The sequence below is a fragment of the Lates calcarifer genome, linkage group LG12, assembly GCF_001640805.2.
Source record: "Lates calcarifer isolate ASB-BC8 linkage group LG12, TLL_Latcal_v3, whole genome shotgun sequence".
Classification (NCBI taxonomy): domain Eukaryota; kingdom Metazoa; phylum Chordata; class Actinopteri; family Centropomidae; genus Lates; species Lates calcarifer.
This window is the reverse complement of record NC_066844.1, coordinates 2,287,105-2,303,781: the sequence shown is the minus strand read 5'-3', so window position 1 is coordinate 2,303,781 and position 16,677 is coordinate 2,287,105. Positions and strand designations below refer to the sequence as shown.

At 36.8% G+C, this 16,677-nt stretch overlaps 1 protein-coding gene and 2 long non-coding RNA genes across 10 annotated transcripts in view; 1 reads left to right on the top strand and 2 right to left on the bottom strand.

Moving 5' to 3' along the window:
* The window catches only part of LOC127143099 (uncharacterized), a 3,984-nt gene extending 2,460 nt beyond the window's left edge, over window positions 1-1,524 (bottom strand). The window contains exons 1-2 of the long non-coding RNA XR_007814291.1: window positions 1,333-1,524; window positions 983-1,020 (exon numbers count right to left, since the gene is read on the bottom strand). This is a non-coding gene — a long non-coding RNA (uncharacterized LOC127143099). The remainder of the gene's footprint in view (window positions 1-982; window positions 1,021-1,332) is intronic.
* Window positions 1,525-9,139: 7,615 nt separating this feature from the next.
* Window positions 9,140-16,677, bottom strand: part of ptprt (protein tyrosine phosphatase receptor type T) — a 295,874-nt gene continuing 288,336 nt past the window's right edge. For all 8 annotated transcript variants that reach the window (XM_051074478.1, XM_018702965.2, XM_051074474.1 and 5 more), the window contains 3 exons: window positions 16,184-16,347; window positions 10,087-10,222; window positions 9,140-9,254 (listed from right to left, as the gene is read on the bottom strand). In XM_051074478.1, coding sequence (XP_050930435.1) covers window positions 9,201-9,254; window positions 10,087-10,222; window positions 16,184-16,347 — 354 coding nt within the window. In that variant the 3' untranslated portion in view covers window positions 9,140-9,200. The remainder of the gene's footprint in view (window positions 9,255-10,086; window positions 10,223-16,183; window positions 16,348-16,677) is intronic.
* Window positions 10,247-15,351, top strand: LOC108901490 (uncharacterized). Its single transcript, XR_001963916.2, has 3 exons — window positions 10,247-10,341; window positions 13,569-13,627; window positions 15,187-15,351. It is a non-coding gene; the product is annotated as an uncharacterized LOC108901490 (long non-coding RNA).

The window sequence follows — 16,677 nt, the reverse complement described above, 5'->3', positions numbered from 1 at the left end:
CGACGCCATAATATACTATGACATTTTTTGGTGATTTTTGAAGACATACTATGACATTTTTTGGTGATTTTTGAAGCCATACTTTTTTGGTGATTTTTGAAGCCATACTATACTAAGACATTTTTTGACACCATACTGTACTATGACAATTTTTGACTCTTTTTGACACCATACTATGACAGTTTTTGATGGTTTTTGACACCATACTATACTATGACATTTTTTGGTGATTTTTCACGCCATACTATACTATGACATTTTTTGACGCCATACTACACTGACATTTTTTCACCATTTCTGACGCCATAATATAGTATGATGTTTTTGCTGGTCTTTGATACCTTACTGTACTATGACTTTTTTTGCTGGTTTTTGATGCCTTACTGGACTATGATACTTTTTGATGGTTTTTGACACCATACTCTAGTATGATGTTTTTTGATGTTTTTTTTTACACCGTAAGATGCTTTAGAATAGTATGGTTTTTTGATGGTTTTTAATTTCCTCAGTACACTATGACGTTTTAGACCCTTTTTGACACCTCAATGTCCTATGAAATTTTTGGTATATTTTTATTCCTTATTAATGTATTGCATTGTTTCAGAAATTTTGACAACCTTAAAGTATTATGATTTTCTTTTTTTTAAATTGCTTTACTAAACTAACATTTCCACCTTCACTTTTGATTACTGTTAATTACTTGTTTCTTTTATATTATATTATTTATAGAATATTTTTACTATAACAGTGAATATTAGATTACTTTAACTATTACAGAATACTTTTATATTACATATCACTTCTATACTTAGAGAACTTTTACTAATGCACACTACACTGAATACTGCAAACCAATATTATAGATAACTTTGACTATTAGATTGTTGTTGATTGTTGACGTGAAGTTTCATTAATATTTTATGATCTGTGTGATTTTTATTTTTGGTTTGTTTTTTAAACAGAAATAAAAATATTATCTTACCTCAACTTTGGTGGATCCTGTTGTTTCTGTGAATTCAGCTGAAACACACAGAACATTTGTTTAAAATAATTTTTTTTCAAACACAACATTTATCAAAAATAACTACTACTAACAAGGCATAACTGGTCATTATCTTTCCAATTCTTTACAGTAACAGTCATTTTATCATTCAATTTATCCTTTTCTTTGAACTGTTCTTACATAAACTCTGTAAATAAACTTCATTTATGGGTTAAGTCTATTTTTTGACACATTATCAACTACTCAGACTGAAGATCAAATACTGAGCATAAACAATTTAATGTCAGTGCTTGTCTTGGATAGTTCATGTAAAGCAGTTTGTGAATTACCAGTAGGCCTTTGTCCTGGTCTCAAAGAACATCTTTATCTTATGAGGATTCTGTGATGTCTATGTTGCTGTGATTGTGGACGAAGTCTCTGAGATCATGGACAATGTCTCTCTGATCGTGGACAACATCTCTCTCATCTTCGACAAGGTCTCTGCGATCATGGACAATGTTTCAGTGATTGTGGGCAACATCTCGGCGATTGTGAACAAAGTGGTGACACCTGGAGGAAATCAAAGAGAAACAAAGGAAAATGATCAATACAATATTACCTATTCCTCATAAACAGTTTAACTATGAAAACACAGATAAACATTCAACATTACAACCAGAACATTTAACAAAAATATAGATGGCTGTTTCAGAAATTGTGACTGTCATCACCTTCTGAAGAACCAACAACAACAAATATTTGGAATAAGTGACTAAAATGATTATTAATTGTGTGTCTATCAACTAATTCAGCCCAAACAGTCAAGGCAGATGGCTGCCCACCCTGAATCTGGTTCTGCTCAAGATTTCTGCCTCTTGCCACTGTCGCCTAGTGCTTGCTTATGGTGGGATTTGTTAGGTCTCTCTAATATATATATATATATATATAGAGAGAGTACAGTTTAGACCTGCTCTATATGAAAAGTGCCCTGAACTTTTGTTGTGATTTGGCGCTGTATAAATAAAACTGAATTGAACTACACTGAATTAATCACTGAAGCAATTATATACAGCCATGGGTAAAAATATTGGCACCCCTGCACTTCTTTCAGTTAATGCACCACTTCTCCTAGAAAATTGTAGCAATTAAAATGCTTTGGTGTTCACATGTTTAATTTCTTTTGTTTGCAGTGAGACAACACAAAACACAGATAATAAAGCCAAATCTGAAATAATTCCACACAGAACTCCAAAAATGGACTGGACAATTATTGGGCATCAACCTGATCTTTGGTAGCACATCCTTAGGAAGAAATAACTGAAATCAATCACTTCCTGTAACCATGAGTGAGTTTATACACCTCTCCAATGGAATTTTGGACCACTCTTCTTTTGTCAAGTGCCTCCAGGTCTCTCAGATTTGAAGGGTGCCTTCTCCCAACTGCTGTTTTGAGATCTCTCCACAGGTGCTGAGTAGGATTTAGATCTGGACTCATTGTTGGCCACTTCAGAACTGTCCAGCATTTTGTCTTCAGCCATTTCTGGTGCTCTTTCAAGTATGCTTTGGGTCATTGTCCTGCTGAAAGACCCACGACCTCTGATGGAAACTCAGCTCTCTGACACTGGGTCCTACATTGTGCTCCAAAATTTTTTGGTAGTCTTCAGATTTTAGAATGCCATGCTTACAGTAAAGGCATCTGGTAACAGAAGCAGCGGAGCAACCCCAAAATATCAGTGAACCTCCACCATGTTTGTCTCATGAGCCTTACCAAAAAGCTCTATGTTGGTCTTATCTGTGAACAGGACATTCTCCCAGAAGGATTTTGGTTTTGATTACTATTACTTCTGCATTGCTTGTACAGTATAGATTACTTTCACTTTTACCTCTAATATTTGATTACTTTTACTATTACATATTACTTTTCTCATTATATATTCTAAATTTGCAGAAAGATTTTACTGTTGTAAACTACATCTAGTAACAGATTACTTTGACTATTACATTTTATTTCTGATATTGCTAATTACTTTTACATTACTTCTATCAATACAGATTACTAACACATTATTTTTATATAGCAGATTACTGATATTACACTTTTTTGATATACTCAATACTAAACATAAACAATTTAATGTCAGTGCTCTGTAAAGCTGTTTACGGAAGTTGTAAAGCTGTTTGTCATTTACCTGGAGGCCTCTGTCCTGGTCTCAAAGAACTTGTTCTTCATTGTACAAAGACTCTCTGAGATTGTGGACAATGTCTCTGATTGTGGACAATGTCTCCCTCATCCTCGACAATGCCTCTCCGATCATGAACTGTGTCTCTGCAATCATGGATGATGTCTTGGCGATCGTGGACAATGTCGTGGACTAAGTGGTAACACCTGGAGGAAATCAAAGAGAAACATACAATTGATATATGATCAACACTACTGCCTATTCCTCATCAACAGTTTAACCATGAAAAAACAGAGAAATATTCAACACTACAGCTGAACCACAACATTTAACAAACATGGCTGTTTCAGGAAATCAACAGTTGACTGTCATCACCTCCTGAAGAACCAACAACAACAAATATTTGGGAAAAATGTAAATGATTATTAATTGTGAGTCTATCAACTAATCACTGAAGCAATGATGTATGTTACTGCGAACTGCACAACAATAATACACAATATCAGTTAAGTCAATTTTTTAAAAAGTCTGAGTATTTCTTCTACCACAGATGGTCACATAAAGAATCATTATTTCAAATTTCAACCTTCTTCTTATTAACACATATTTAAAATGTCTATTGTTTTTGTTTAATGAATAACAACCAAATTTACAAAGGTCTTAACAGTAAATGTGTAGAAATGGTTGGTATACTGTAAAAATATTTTTAAAATCATCCTCTGGCCAACAGTTAAAATTAACACACGAACAACTTACCCCAATATTTCATTTGTGGAATTGATATTGTTTTGTACACTATAGTCTAGTATGTCTAGCACATATACACATAATTAAGAATTTCTGATCATGTACAATCAAACTGAAGATATCTTTCAATCCTGCTTTGACTGATCCTGAACAATAACAATCCAAGACAGAAAATTTGTTGGTTCTGATGTATTTGATATTGTTTGGTGAGAAGGTGAGGAGCACTACAGTCAGTTTGTCGACAGACAAAACATTGACAACTATTCTGATACATTTTTGTTTTAACCAAGAATGCTGCATATTTGCTGCAAGACAGAAGCTTGAGAGGTGAGAATTTAATAGTTTTCTTTGTCATATGATAAATAGCAAATACTACTGATTAAGCTAAACAAGACAAATGATTTAGTAGACACAATTAATCAGTTCTTATTATATTCAGTAGTACATTCATTAAATACCAAGGTTTAGATCCTAGGTGTGGGACTTTTAATTTGAAACGTCTCTAAAATGACAGTAAAAATGAATGGTATTCAGTGTGTCAGTAGTCAGAGATGTCTTCTACTCAGATATATCAGCCATTGCCAGAAATTATGGAGCAATTTGTTTTTACAACAGCTCAAACTTAAGAAATGTAACCATATCAAAGTACAAATATGGGACTTTTAATTTGACATTTCTCTAAACTGATACAGGAAAAACGTATGACATTCAGTGTGTCAGTAGTCAGAGACGTCTTATACTGAAATATATCAGGCACTGCCAGAAATTGCGGAGCAATTTGTTTTTACAGGAGCTCAAACTTAAGAAATGTAACCATATGAAGGTAAAGATGTGGGACTTTTAATTTGGAATTTCTCTATATTCTGAAGTCAGATATATAATCCTGTCCGTCTGCTCATTTGGTTTGTTTCAATGCATTTACTATTAAGGCTACAACACGGGGGTACTCCAATATTAGTGTCGGCTGGTTTGACCACGGAGAGACGAACGGCGGCTGGCTTGACCGCAGTAAGAGAAGGCAAATGCTAACTCTCGCCGCTAATACAAATGCTACCTTTAGCTTGTTCGCTTCTTGGCCTTACCTTCGCGTCGCAGGTGTATTCAGCGTCCACTCTCACTCCCGTTCGACAAAAAGCAGCTCCAAAGCTTGTTTTAGAATCCAGGCTTCTTCTGTACTTAACTCATAATACTGACAAACCGAGCACATGGTTCAAATGTTGGTTTTAACCTGTTTTCCGGCTTCGTTTCTCCGCCTCTCTACGCTTCTAGGTCATGGCCAATGACAACACACGCAAGCCAACAACGGCAGAAGGAAACGCCCATTGGTCAGCTAATTCTGTTCCGCCTAGCAACCGCCTCTGATTGCTCTTATAATTCATCCATGGGGAGGGTAGGATACCGAAAAGGTCTGGATCCTGGATGTATTTTAAGAACGCTAATAATACATCCATGAGTTAAACAGAATAATGTTGGTGAGTGGTTTCCTCAATATGTCTGTTATTCTCTTTGTACACAAATGTTTACTTTTTAACCATGGTGTTTATTAGTTGTATTTAAAATTCTGCAGACTTTCGCCTACCAACCCCTTTAAGTCTCCTATATTCATAAAGAGCATCCTGTCAAAAACGAGCCCATAGGTCGTTGGTACAAGCAGCTCACTATGACCCACAGTTAGGTTTTACTGCTAGGCGCCCTCTAGCGACCATAGTAATTATGATGGAAAAAGGTCACGTAACATTGGCAGTAACTCAATTCAACGCAGAAGTATAAATCAAGCAGAAGACGGACTTTGCTCCTCTTTATGCTAACGGTAGCGGGAAGGTATACATACTGTTTTTGTATAAAGTGTTAATTTAATCAAAGTTGGAGACTGTAAAGATAGAGACAAGCTCACATTCAACATTTTGGTCCCTTTTATTTCATGTTAACCACATTTCAAACAACTAAACAACCAATGGTAATGGCATCACCAGATCTAAACAACACTTTGCTAGACAAATAATCATTAGAATAATAATTATACAAAAGAAATGTACAAATTCAGGACAAAAAAGAAACCAAAAGAAAAAAAAATCCAGAAAGAAAACAAACAAAATATAATACAAATGAGCGGCCATGAACCAAGCCAATACAATAAAGCCTCAGTGGAAATAAAAAGGATAAACAATTCTGGCATTCACATTGTCTTCAATATAACACTGTCTTTGTCTTGATAGGTCCATTAACGAGCCTGACTGGACTCCAGCAAAAATAATAAAAGGTAAGCGCAGACTGAACAGTTTGCCACAACATTTTTCCACAAGTATGCTGGTTCTGGCCATGAGCATTGAAAGCTACGAGCAAACTTTGCTAACTAAACAAATGTTCACCAGAAACTGATCTTTATCATTCCAAACTGGATAATCCATTATCTCAATATACTAACACGTGCTGGTATGACTTGATGGCTGACATAAAAGCAAATTACATCATGGGTTAATCTTTTTCCAAGATATTAACATACAATTTTTTTTCTTCATTAGTCTGAATGTATCTTCCAAAATAGATCTGTGGTGTCAGAAAATGAAGCCCTTACTCTGGTGCCTTGTTTTTTATTGGCCATATTACCTCAGGCTATATGACTTTGTTTTAGCCCCCACAAGTGCCAATGAATCCCCTAAATATTATCACAGTTTTTGTGACTCAACACAGTTCAGAGGGTGCTCAAATAAACACAGAAGGTTTATCTTTCACAAGAGCTTTTGGTTTAGTTTTTTTTTTTAAATAGGACAACAGAGAAAGTCTGATCACATGAGGGGAGGAAATACGGAGCTGAGGACGGTGACACATCCTGTAGAATTCTCATTAACTTCCCCTCTGCAACACATGTCCTTTGAGCTGCAGCGGTATCTGAGCTGTCAGCCATGTTGACCTTCTTTCACCCTGGGGTCAATCACCAGCTGAAATCATTTCCTATTAGGTTGCAGAGTGGATTTGTCAAATGAATTTTTAAACCTGGACACCTCAATGGGTTTGGTGGAAAGCAAATTTGAGGCTTTGAGGAGGAAAAGTAAATTTGTGTTGTCATTTTAAATCATAGATGGCAGGCTGAGGGAACTGTCTCATCCCCAATCTTCTTTTGAGTGTGTCACATGAAACAGTATGGTTTATGGAGCTGAAACATAGCGATTCTGTCTTGTCTATCTCTTTGAATACCACTGGGAAAGTGTGCAATTCTGATTTGAGACTAAATGAATGATGGATGATCTAGAGGGTAACACTTGTCTCAGACCAAAATATACTTGTAACAATACTGGAAAACATTGTGTGGACAGATGTCATGTTTTCCTGCACCTTACTTTCCCCCATGCTAATACTGCTCAACTAATGTGTCACAGCTGGCTCAGGTGAATGACTGTTTTAATAAATTCCACCTGCCTTTGCATCCAAATGTCCCAAAAACATTTTCACCGTCACATGGGTGAAAATATTTAAAAAATAAAAATACGAAAATTACGAAAAATACGAAAATTTTCAAAGGCCAAGTTAAGTTCAGATCATCCAAAGTAACAAACACAGCTTTAACTTTAAACAGCTGGAAGTTAGTGTACTGAAAACAAATGCTAGGCTACCGACTGACTGCTTTTGCCAGCCTGTAGTTCGGGAGAGGGGGAGTATGGGTAGGGGATGAACATCGTTTGTCCAGTCTTGATTTCAGTTAATAATTTATCCCAGTTTGGTCCTCTCAGCATTTTCAAGGCAGAACAAGTATTCAACACCACATTAACCAGGTAGACAAAGTAGAATATGTTACATTTTGTTTAGTTTTTTCATCTGGAATAACTGCATTGATTTTTTTCATTTCACTGCTTCCTCACTGTAAGTCATTCTGGATGTGGGAGGCTAAATGTACAATATGCAAAAATATATAAATGGACAGTTTGTAGTAAGGTAACATAAGACTTTGCTCCAGACTATAATCACTGAGCTGCTGAAAATGACACTGACACAGCTTTTTAGAGTGGTAGTGTTTTGAAATGATAACCTTTCTTTGTAATGTGTCTGGTGCATGATGTTTGTCTGTTTGTTTGTTTGACTGTGGTTGTCTTATCTTATTTACAGTCAGGGTGGATGCACACTATAAGATTTTGACTTTCCATAAAACCATCCAAAAACATTTATCAAACTTTTTTTTTCTTACAGGCCCAAAGAAAACAAGAATCCTGGATCAAAGATAACAACATTTCATCTTAAAGGCAAGGCATGATTTCTTTTTTTCTTTTATTAGTTTTATGCTGTTATTCTTCATCGTGCACTCAACTCCACCTCTTGTAGCTTGTGACATGCTACTTCTCCCTCATTTAACAGTATTTGTAACCTTTTACTGAGACGTAAAAGAAAGTTAGAAATGACGTTTCCTTGGTGCAGTAGAAGCAAAGAAAGCATACTGAGAATTTTTGTAGCCAGTTAGTGGATTACAAGTATCATTAGCATTTAACATTTACACAGTCAAGAGGCTCTTGCCGCAAGGAAATTTACCAGGCTGTGATTTCAAAGAAAAATGCCAGAAATATTAACAAGTGTCTGTTAGTTTTTGCTTTGATCCAGCTAACTGAGTCATCGTCAACAACATCCACATTTGAGCTAAACTCAGCCAAACACTTTAAAATACTCTGGGTGGATAAATATTGGGAGTCCAAAATGAACTTCAGCTAAATGTGAAAGTTCCCAAAAAAAATCTTCCAGTGTGCATCCAGCCTTCAGAGGGAGACAACATTCAAGGCGCAGAATATATCTAAAAAGGAAATACTGTACAATAGTCACATCACAGCCCAGCAGAGAGTAGAGAGAGAGAGAAGGAAAAAGTGGCGCTTTTTTAAACATCTGATTTTTGTTTTTTCAACATATTATTTTTTCTTTTTTCTTTGTACAAGCATGTAAAGTCCCTAGTCTCGCTGAAGCGAACACACAAAAATCACCAGTGTGTATGTTTGTCGCTTGTTACCCCCCCTCTGTACAGGTTGTGTGTGTGTGTTGTCACTAGCACGCATATAGATACACACACACACACTCAAATATGCAAGCATGCTCTCTCTTATTCACACACAATCATGTGCACACACTCTCAAACACACACACACACGTGCACACACACACACACACACACACACACACACAGGCACACATGCTCACAGGTTGGGTTTCAGGTCAACACAAAGCAGTTTTAGCATTTTGTGCGTCCCAGTGTTGCGTTGAGAATGACAGGCAGCATCAACGGCAAATCAGAAAAGAGAATTTTGACCCACAGCCAATCAGAAGGAGCTGAGTGCCTCCAGAGCCACTTCATAGCAGAACTTGTACTGTTCCTGTGGAAGGACAAACAGAACAGAAGGCAAAGATTAGTGTCCGCAGAATTATTTCTAAGTACCTTTATTTAAATCTTAAATATTTAAACATCCCAAATGTACTTTCCCTGAGCATCAGCTAATGTTTGAAAACGTTGTTCTGCTTCAGTTCAAGCCAAATTGTGTTCTTAGGATCTGATCGAGCTGTGTGCGAAGATAAACAAAATCTAACCGATCAAAATTAAACCTTCCCTCAAGCCAGTGAAGCAGTAAAGCTTTGATAAATATTGAAAATCAGTATGTTCAGATGTATAATCCTTTTACACCTACACTGTGTGTGAGGTGTGTATCAGAGATTGTGCTGGTTTGTGTGTCTCTCTTAGACACACAACCACATACTATAATCCTTGGGTGGGACTAACAAATGGAACATTTCTTTAGGAGAGAGATGAGAAAGGTGTTGATACAGCTGCTACCTGTGAGTGACTGTGTGTGTGTGTGTGTGTGTGTGTGTTCCTGTCATAGGCTACTTTGGGGGACAAATTTCAGACTAGAAGACCAGGTAACTGAGGACAAAAGCTGATTCTCCAGTTGGGAAAACACTCATTTTTGGGTCAGTGGTTAAGGTTAGGTTAGCAGCAGTGGAGGGGTCATGGTCAGTGTTCATGGTCAGCCCTGATCATGAACCCTGATCCTAACTCTAACCTTGACACATGAGATTTAATTCCATTCAGTATGTACTTAATGCACTCACCAGACCTCTACAAGAGTTTTCCTCCATTATAATAACCACCTGTTAACTGTTAACTAATCATCAGCATCTACTGATGAATTGTTTATTGCGAGTTCTTACCATAGTCTCCACCATATTTGTCTTGTTGTTCCTCAGTGTTTTGACAGTGTGGAAAACATCCACAATGTTCTGCTGCTGGATCATCTCATTGATGCTGCAGATGGCACAGAACGTTCCAGAACGCCCTCCGCCAGTACTGCAGAGGAGGATGATGAGGAGGAGGAAGGAGGGAACAGGAGGGGAAGAGCGGGGAGGAGGGAGGACAGAAGATATTCATCATCAAACAACATCATCGTCATCATCCTGGAAACGGAGGTTTGTAAGCCAAAATCATCACGCTGATCACAGAAGGAGAAAGAGAAATTAGACATGAAGAAAGGGATGGAGAGAACTAAAAAAGGAAATGGAGAATGTGAAAATTGACCTCTAGTCTTTTCAGACCAGCTGCTTTGAAGTTCAACAAGTCAGACATGCACACACCCTTTCTCTACAGAACAGCAGGAACTTGCTTTTTGTCTTTTATCACCCTGAGAGCCCTGCTTTGTAAAATGTGTTTAGCATGAGATTTAACATTTCCTTTCAGGCGTTTCTCTTTTCCTAAGTTATTCTCTTGCCTCTGCTTTGTCGCAGCTGTTGTGTTGAGGTTGATTGTATCAGGCCATTAATCCCAAACTGACAAAAACTTTCATAGGACAGGTTATGAAAAGCAGGGGAGGTCTGGTTGTTGTGATGGTAATTAAGTGTAGGAGGAATGGTTTTAAACATTAGGTTTAAGGGTAAAGTAAAAGTTTAGGATTGGTAATAGTTCATTAGATTGAGTTTAATGATTTAATTAAATTCTGTGTGTAGTTGTCACAGTGTTCTGCTCAATTATAGATTGAAGTGCTTTGCTTTTGCAGTATATTGATTAATGTAATTAACATCTCTAAACCTTATAGTTAAACTAATGCAAAAGTTGAAAAACAAAAAGAGAATAATAAACAAAGTCTAGCTAGATTTTTGACAGTGGGATTAAGGCTTAGAAAAGTAAATCACTGCACAGAATACAAACAAAGTTCCTGGAAGCCAAATCTGAAACATCAGAAGAGTTTCAAATGCAGCCCAAAAGTGAAACAAGTACAACAATTAAAGTAGTTAAGAAAAGGCAAAATGAGACAATGACAGGAAGTGACAGGCTGAACATGCAGCACAAAGAGACCTGTCATTACATGGAGCAAAAGAATAAGAGCTCCACTAATGGATTTAAGACATTTGAGTACATTTCTTCAACTTAAATTTGACTTTTTTTTATACAGCGGATAACTTGCTGTAATTGACAAAGGTGCAGTGACGCAAACGTAATTGTGTGTTTACTGGTTATGTGCCCCAATCAGCAGTCAGTGCTCTGCCAGTTGAAAGTCAGACCACCCGCCATGAAAAGAGCTCCAGACTCTCCCGTCTCACCTGGTTCCAGCTGAATTGCTTCAGTATTCAGACTGAATAAAACATCCAGGTACTGAGAGATAGAGTGGCAGCAGTCACAAAAAATCACCCACTGTCTACCTGCTCTGCATTAACAATGCCAGCAGCACGACAGTTTGCTCTCTAGTCAGGATAACTTAGTTATTAATTTTCCAGATTTGTAAACTTTTTAATTCTAATTCTTGCTAATTAACTATAATTTCATGCTTTCAGAAATTATACAGAGGGTTAAAATAAACAACAGAAAAACTTCTTATTCAAAACTGTTCCACCAATTTAAAAACTGTTTTAGCTCAGAGCCCCTTAAAACAGTGATATCTTTACATCATGAGCCAGTCATTTTCATCAGGTTTTACAACCTTTTTTCATGTGTAAATCGTCTTCTGCTTTGGCCACAACACCTCAGGTCTTCATTACTTTGAGTTTGGATTTTAATAATTTAAAATGCAAAGGTATTCCTTGTGCACTTCATATTAGTTTCATTTTCTTCAGCACCTTGGTTTAAAAATCACATTTTTAGGTAAGAGAGAGAAAGAGGGAAAAAAGGAGCAAATACATTTTACATCAGTGCTGTGAGATACATCTTAGGGCTAAAATACATTAATATGAACCTAATTGCTAAAGAACAACCAGCAAACCAAATAAAACAAAGACAGGTTAAGACTCAAGTGGTAGTGAGGCTCAAGGCTACTGAATAACTTTTACACAAGATGAGAGATGTTAGGTTGAGTATTAACAGCATCTGTCAGGGGTGTAGAATGGAAATGGTGTATCTATAAAGCATGTAGTGGCTGCTGTAGGTTACACCAGAGAACAGTAGATACTAATGTTTTTGGTTTGGTGCTAAGATAGTGGTAATGGAATATACTATTTTGATGATGAATATACAATTTTCTTCTGTTTCTTTCTTGTTTATCACAATTTGTATCTTGTATCTAGGTATTAACACTGTCGCTGTCCTTTAGGCAATTGCTTTTGGGGAACTAAGATCTTGGAACATGGGGCTCACTAACAGGACAGGTTTAATGGGGTAAGAAACAAGCAGTTAGACATTTTGAATTTCAAGGAAGTCAAAGGTGAAAAGCCAACACAACTTTCAGTTCGTTAAATAGTTACAACATCTCATGTATTAATTAATTGAGCTCACATGGACAGGAATTGTCCATTCTTTGTGACATTTATGGTTCTGTTTAGACTCTCACAGCACATGTTTAAGGATAGTGGAAGATTGCAGTCTGGTTAAGATACAGACAAAATTCCACTGTGACTTCAGACACAACATGTTGATGGAAATTTAACCAAAACCAAAGTGCTAAAAGCTAACGACAGACAAGACTTTTTGGAAAAGTTGACCTAATTAGTGTGATTGCTGTCAGCAGTCGTAATCCACTCTTCTATAGCACCACCATGTAGTGAAAACCGAGCAAACAAATATTGGAAACTGTTTTGTCTGCCAGCTTCAGCACCTGCAAGCAACTTTCAGGACCTTTAAGACAGTGTCAGCAGGTGCTGGTTACGGCGGCTGCGCTCTAGTTTTGTTGGTCTCCTCAATCTCAAATACATTTATATATAGTATATTTAATTACATAAAACACAGAGAGATTGCTGCATTAAGTGTGCTGCTCCTCACAGGTCTCTAACAGGTTCTCCCATTGTGATTTGCTGAAAATGAGACGTGTTCAGCATTAAACACCCATCAGACTCCAACCTTTAGGACGAGTGAAGAGCAGAAAAATAATCAATTTCACTAGCTACTGATTGAACCATCATGTTTCTCCTTATCTCTGGTATTACTGAGTCTGTGAAATCAATAGCTGGGGCTGATTAGCCAGTGTAGCTGTCTTTAGTAGAAGCACAGAAAGCTTACATCCTCGTCACTCACACATACTGGGGTAGAGTGTGACAGCCAGGGTGGCTAGCGATTACAGCTAGAAGATTTGAAATGTATTATTTTTTGTCTTTATTGGAATTTCATCTATTATTTTATTGTAAAATAAGAGCTGTATTTTTAAGAACTTTATTTCATACTTATAATTTGAAATGATGGATACCTAATTTTGTGCAATTTGTCTTTTCCACAGAGACCGAGTCAAACATATGAAGTCAATGGCTATGAGTGGCATACTGATCAAACAATGGGGTATGTATCTCTGTCACTATCTTTACACCTGTAAGACACCAGGTATTCAGGATCAATAGTTGAGTTAAAATTTTATTTACTCTTTTACAGTATTTTTACTTAGCAGCATCTTTCAATAACAGACTATTTAGGCATTTCTCCTAGTAAAAAAAACCTATTTAGATGATAACTTTGGGATTTGTGAACCATGTTTTTGGGGGTGAATGATTGATAGGGACAATAATCTAACGATCTGTGCGGTGTTGAGGAAGAATGGTGAATCCAGCTAGACTTTTATTTTGACAGCCAATTTGACAGGTAATATTGCAGACTTTTGGCCATTTAGAACAACTACCAGACATATGTTTTAAATAGCCACATGACAGCCTGCATTTAAACAAGAAGAAAACAGAAACATTACAAACAGACAAATGTATTTTATTAAAAGTAGTCAACATGACTGTACTCCTTGAGGGATGTCTGTTGAGTTAAATGCTAATATGTGAAGTCAAGCATAGTCACATGACCAAACTCTCAGTGAATCTCTCATTTTTGTAACAGTGGAGACAAAACCAAACTTTTGCATCAGGTAAGTTAAAAAGGTAACTGGTATTTCCATCTCATTAACTGGTATTTTTGAACAAGGTTCTTAATCTCCTGTGTTTTTTGGGTGAAAATGACTGCTGATACAGCGATACTCTTACTTATTAAAGAGTAAGATCCCTTTTGTTTAACCAGAAAAGGCCATTTTATTGATCTGTTAAAAGCAAGCAGACTCTATTGACAAAAAAGTCATTTTATCTGACAGATCAAGGCAGTAGTAGATTGGTAGCTCCCATGTTCTGCTCTGTAAAATTCCTGTTTTGTAAATGGAGTCTGGTGGTAATAAAACAGCTGTTCTGGTTTAAATGAAAAGGATCTTATTCTTCAATAAAAAGCTCTATATTTGTAGGAATCCTATCCATAATATTGTCAGACACTTATAATAACAATCTCATCCTGTCAGTGGCAAAAACAAGCGCTTACATGGATGCACTTTGACATGGACAACTGCACCTTCTGATCACACTGCAGCAGCTGTTTGGCAGTTCTGGGTACACAGTTCTTCCTCAGTAGTGGGTCGCTTGCACAGATTTTTGTCCCTGCCAATCATGTACACCCAGAAATATGGGAAAATAAAGCCCAGGTTCAAACATACTGCAGTTATGCTTTTTAAATATAAACGTATATAATGCAAAAGTTTTTTTTTTCCTCCAGGTTAGGGATAGGGTTAAGTGATGTGCCAACACATAGTCACATTTAACTTAAACATTTAGTGAGTAGTGATTCAGCATTTGGCAAAATATTGATTAATTGATGACTTTACAAAAACATCTAATAGTCTATTTAAAAAATATATATTGTAAACTTTAAGTGATTTTGATATCTCACACTATATAGCCTACAATCTATAACAATCTGTAAGGATATACATTTAGAAATAATCTATAATTAATTAATTTCAGAATTAGTTTTGTTCACAGAGTTTGTTTTAACCATAACAGACTGTATTTCGTTTGCTCTCTCTCACACACACACAGACAGAAAACACTGAAAAGCAGACAAAACTTCACAGCAGCCAGAGGAAACAAATCAATGCCAATTTTGATTGGCCCAATGAGCTGTGACAGAGGAAGCTGATTGGATGAGCATCAGCGATGTGCTTAAGGCGATGTTTGGAGTATATGTGCTGTGGTTAGTGAAGTTCCCTGTAATCTCTTATCTATAGATTTTACAGCCTCTGTTTCCCTCCCTCATTATCAGCTTCATTTGTTCTGCTCAGATAGGAACTGGATGGAGCTGAGCAGTGTTTATGTAGTTGTGTATAAACACACACGCATATGTGTGTAATTAGTATTACTGTGGCTTGTTTTAAAGACAAAAATAGAAATAATAGTAATGCAGCATGGCAAACATAACTACACTTGATTTAAAGTTTAAAAAAACAATAATAAGACTTAAGATTAACATTAAACTTTATCATTTTGTACTTTTAATTTGAAATGATGGATGTCAAATTTTGTACAATGTTTTGTCTTTTCCACACAGTGGCAGACTGATTTGAGCTGGGGATCAGAACCGTTCATACACACTATAAAGGCCTTGCTCATTTCTAAAAGATGACCTGAAATGTTTCTAACCTTCATGTTGCATAAAAACGATTGCATTCATTTAAAAAAAGGTTAGCTTTAGGTTTAGCTCACTTCAGACATATCTGGACTGAAATAAATGATTAAATTAAGGCTGTGTGTTGCCTTTATGAGTGGGTGCTAGTGTATGTGAACCTTTGTTTTGTCTTATAAGTGTGTGTGTTCTTTTAGAGAGAGCGTACTTTATCATTGTTTAGTGTATCTCAAAATCTTACACCTGTCAGTGTCTCACACACACACACATTCACACTAGGGGCACATTTGTCTTTTACGATTTAGTGTTGATTTATCATCCTGGTGAACAGCATTTGTTCCTGTCCTCCTTACGCCTGGCTCCTACTACTTTATCACATATTTGAGTGTGTGTGTGTGTCAATGCTGAACTTACAGGCAGTGTACAACAGTCCTCCCATCTCCTCCGTCATACTGCTCCTGCCACTTAGCCAGCCTCCTGACCAACTGGAGGATGGAGCGTTTGGAGAGAGGTGTGTCCCTGTAGGCGGGCCAGCCAATGAACTGGAAGTGCTGCACCAGGCGGTAACCGTCTTGTGGCTGAGGAGAGAGGTGTGAAGATTAGGATTTTTTTTTTTATCACCATACCTGTCATCGCCACAATCAACATCATGCAGTTATTCCACAGGGAATGGAAAAGTGAGTAAAGTGCTCTTTGCAGGCAGAGGCTGTAAGTCTTTTCAGTGGTGGTCTCATTTGGTAATGTTAGACTTAAATGATACATAAAGCACTTTTCATGTGTTAGCGGGTCATTGTGCTGCAATTAGTTCTTGTCTCTGAACAAAATGTCTTTTCTAAAGAAATAGGATTGGCCTCAACAAAGACGACATATTTATAATGTTTAATTCAATTTCACGGCAGACAAAAATG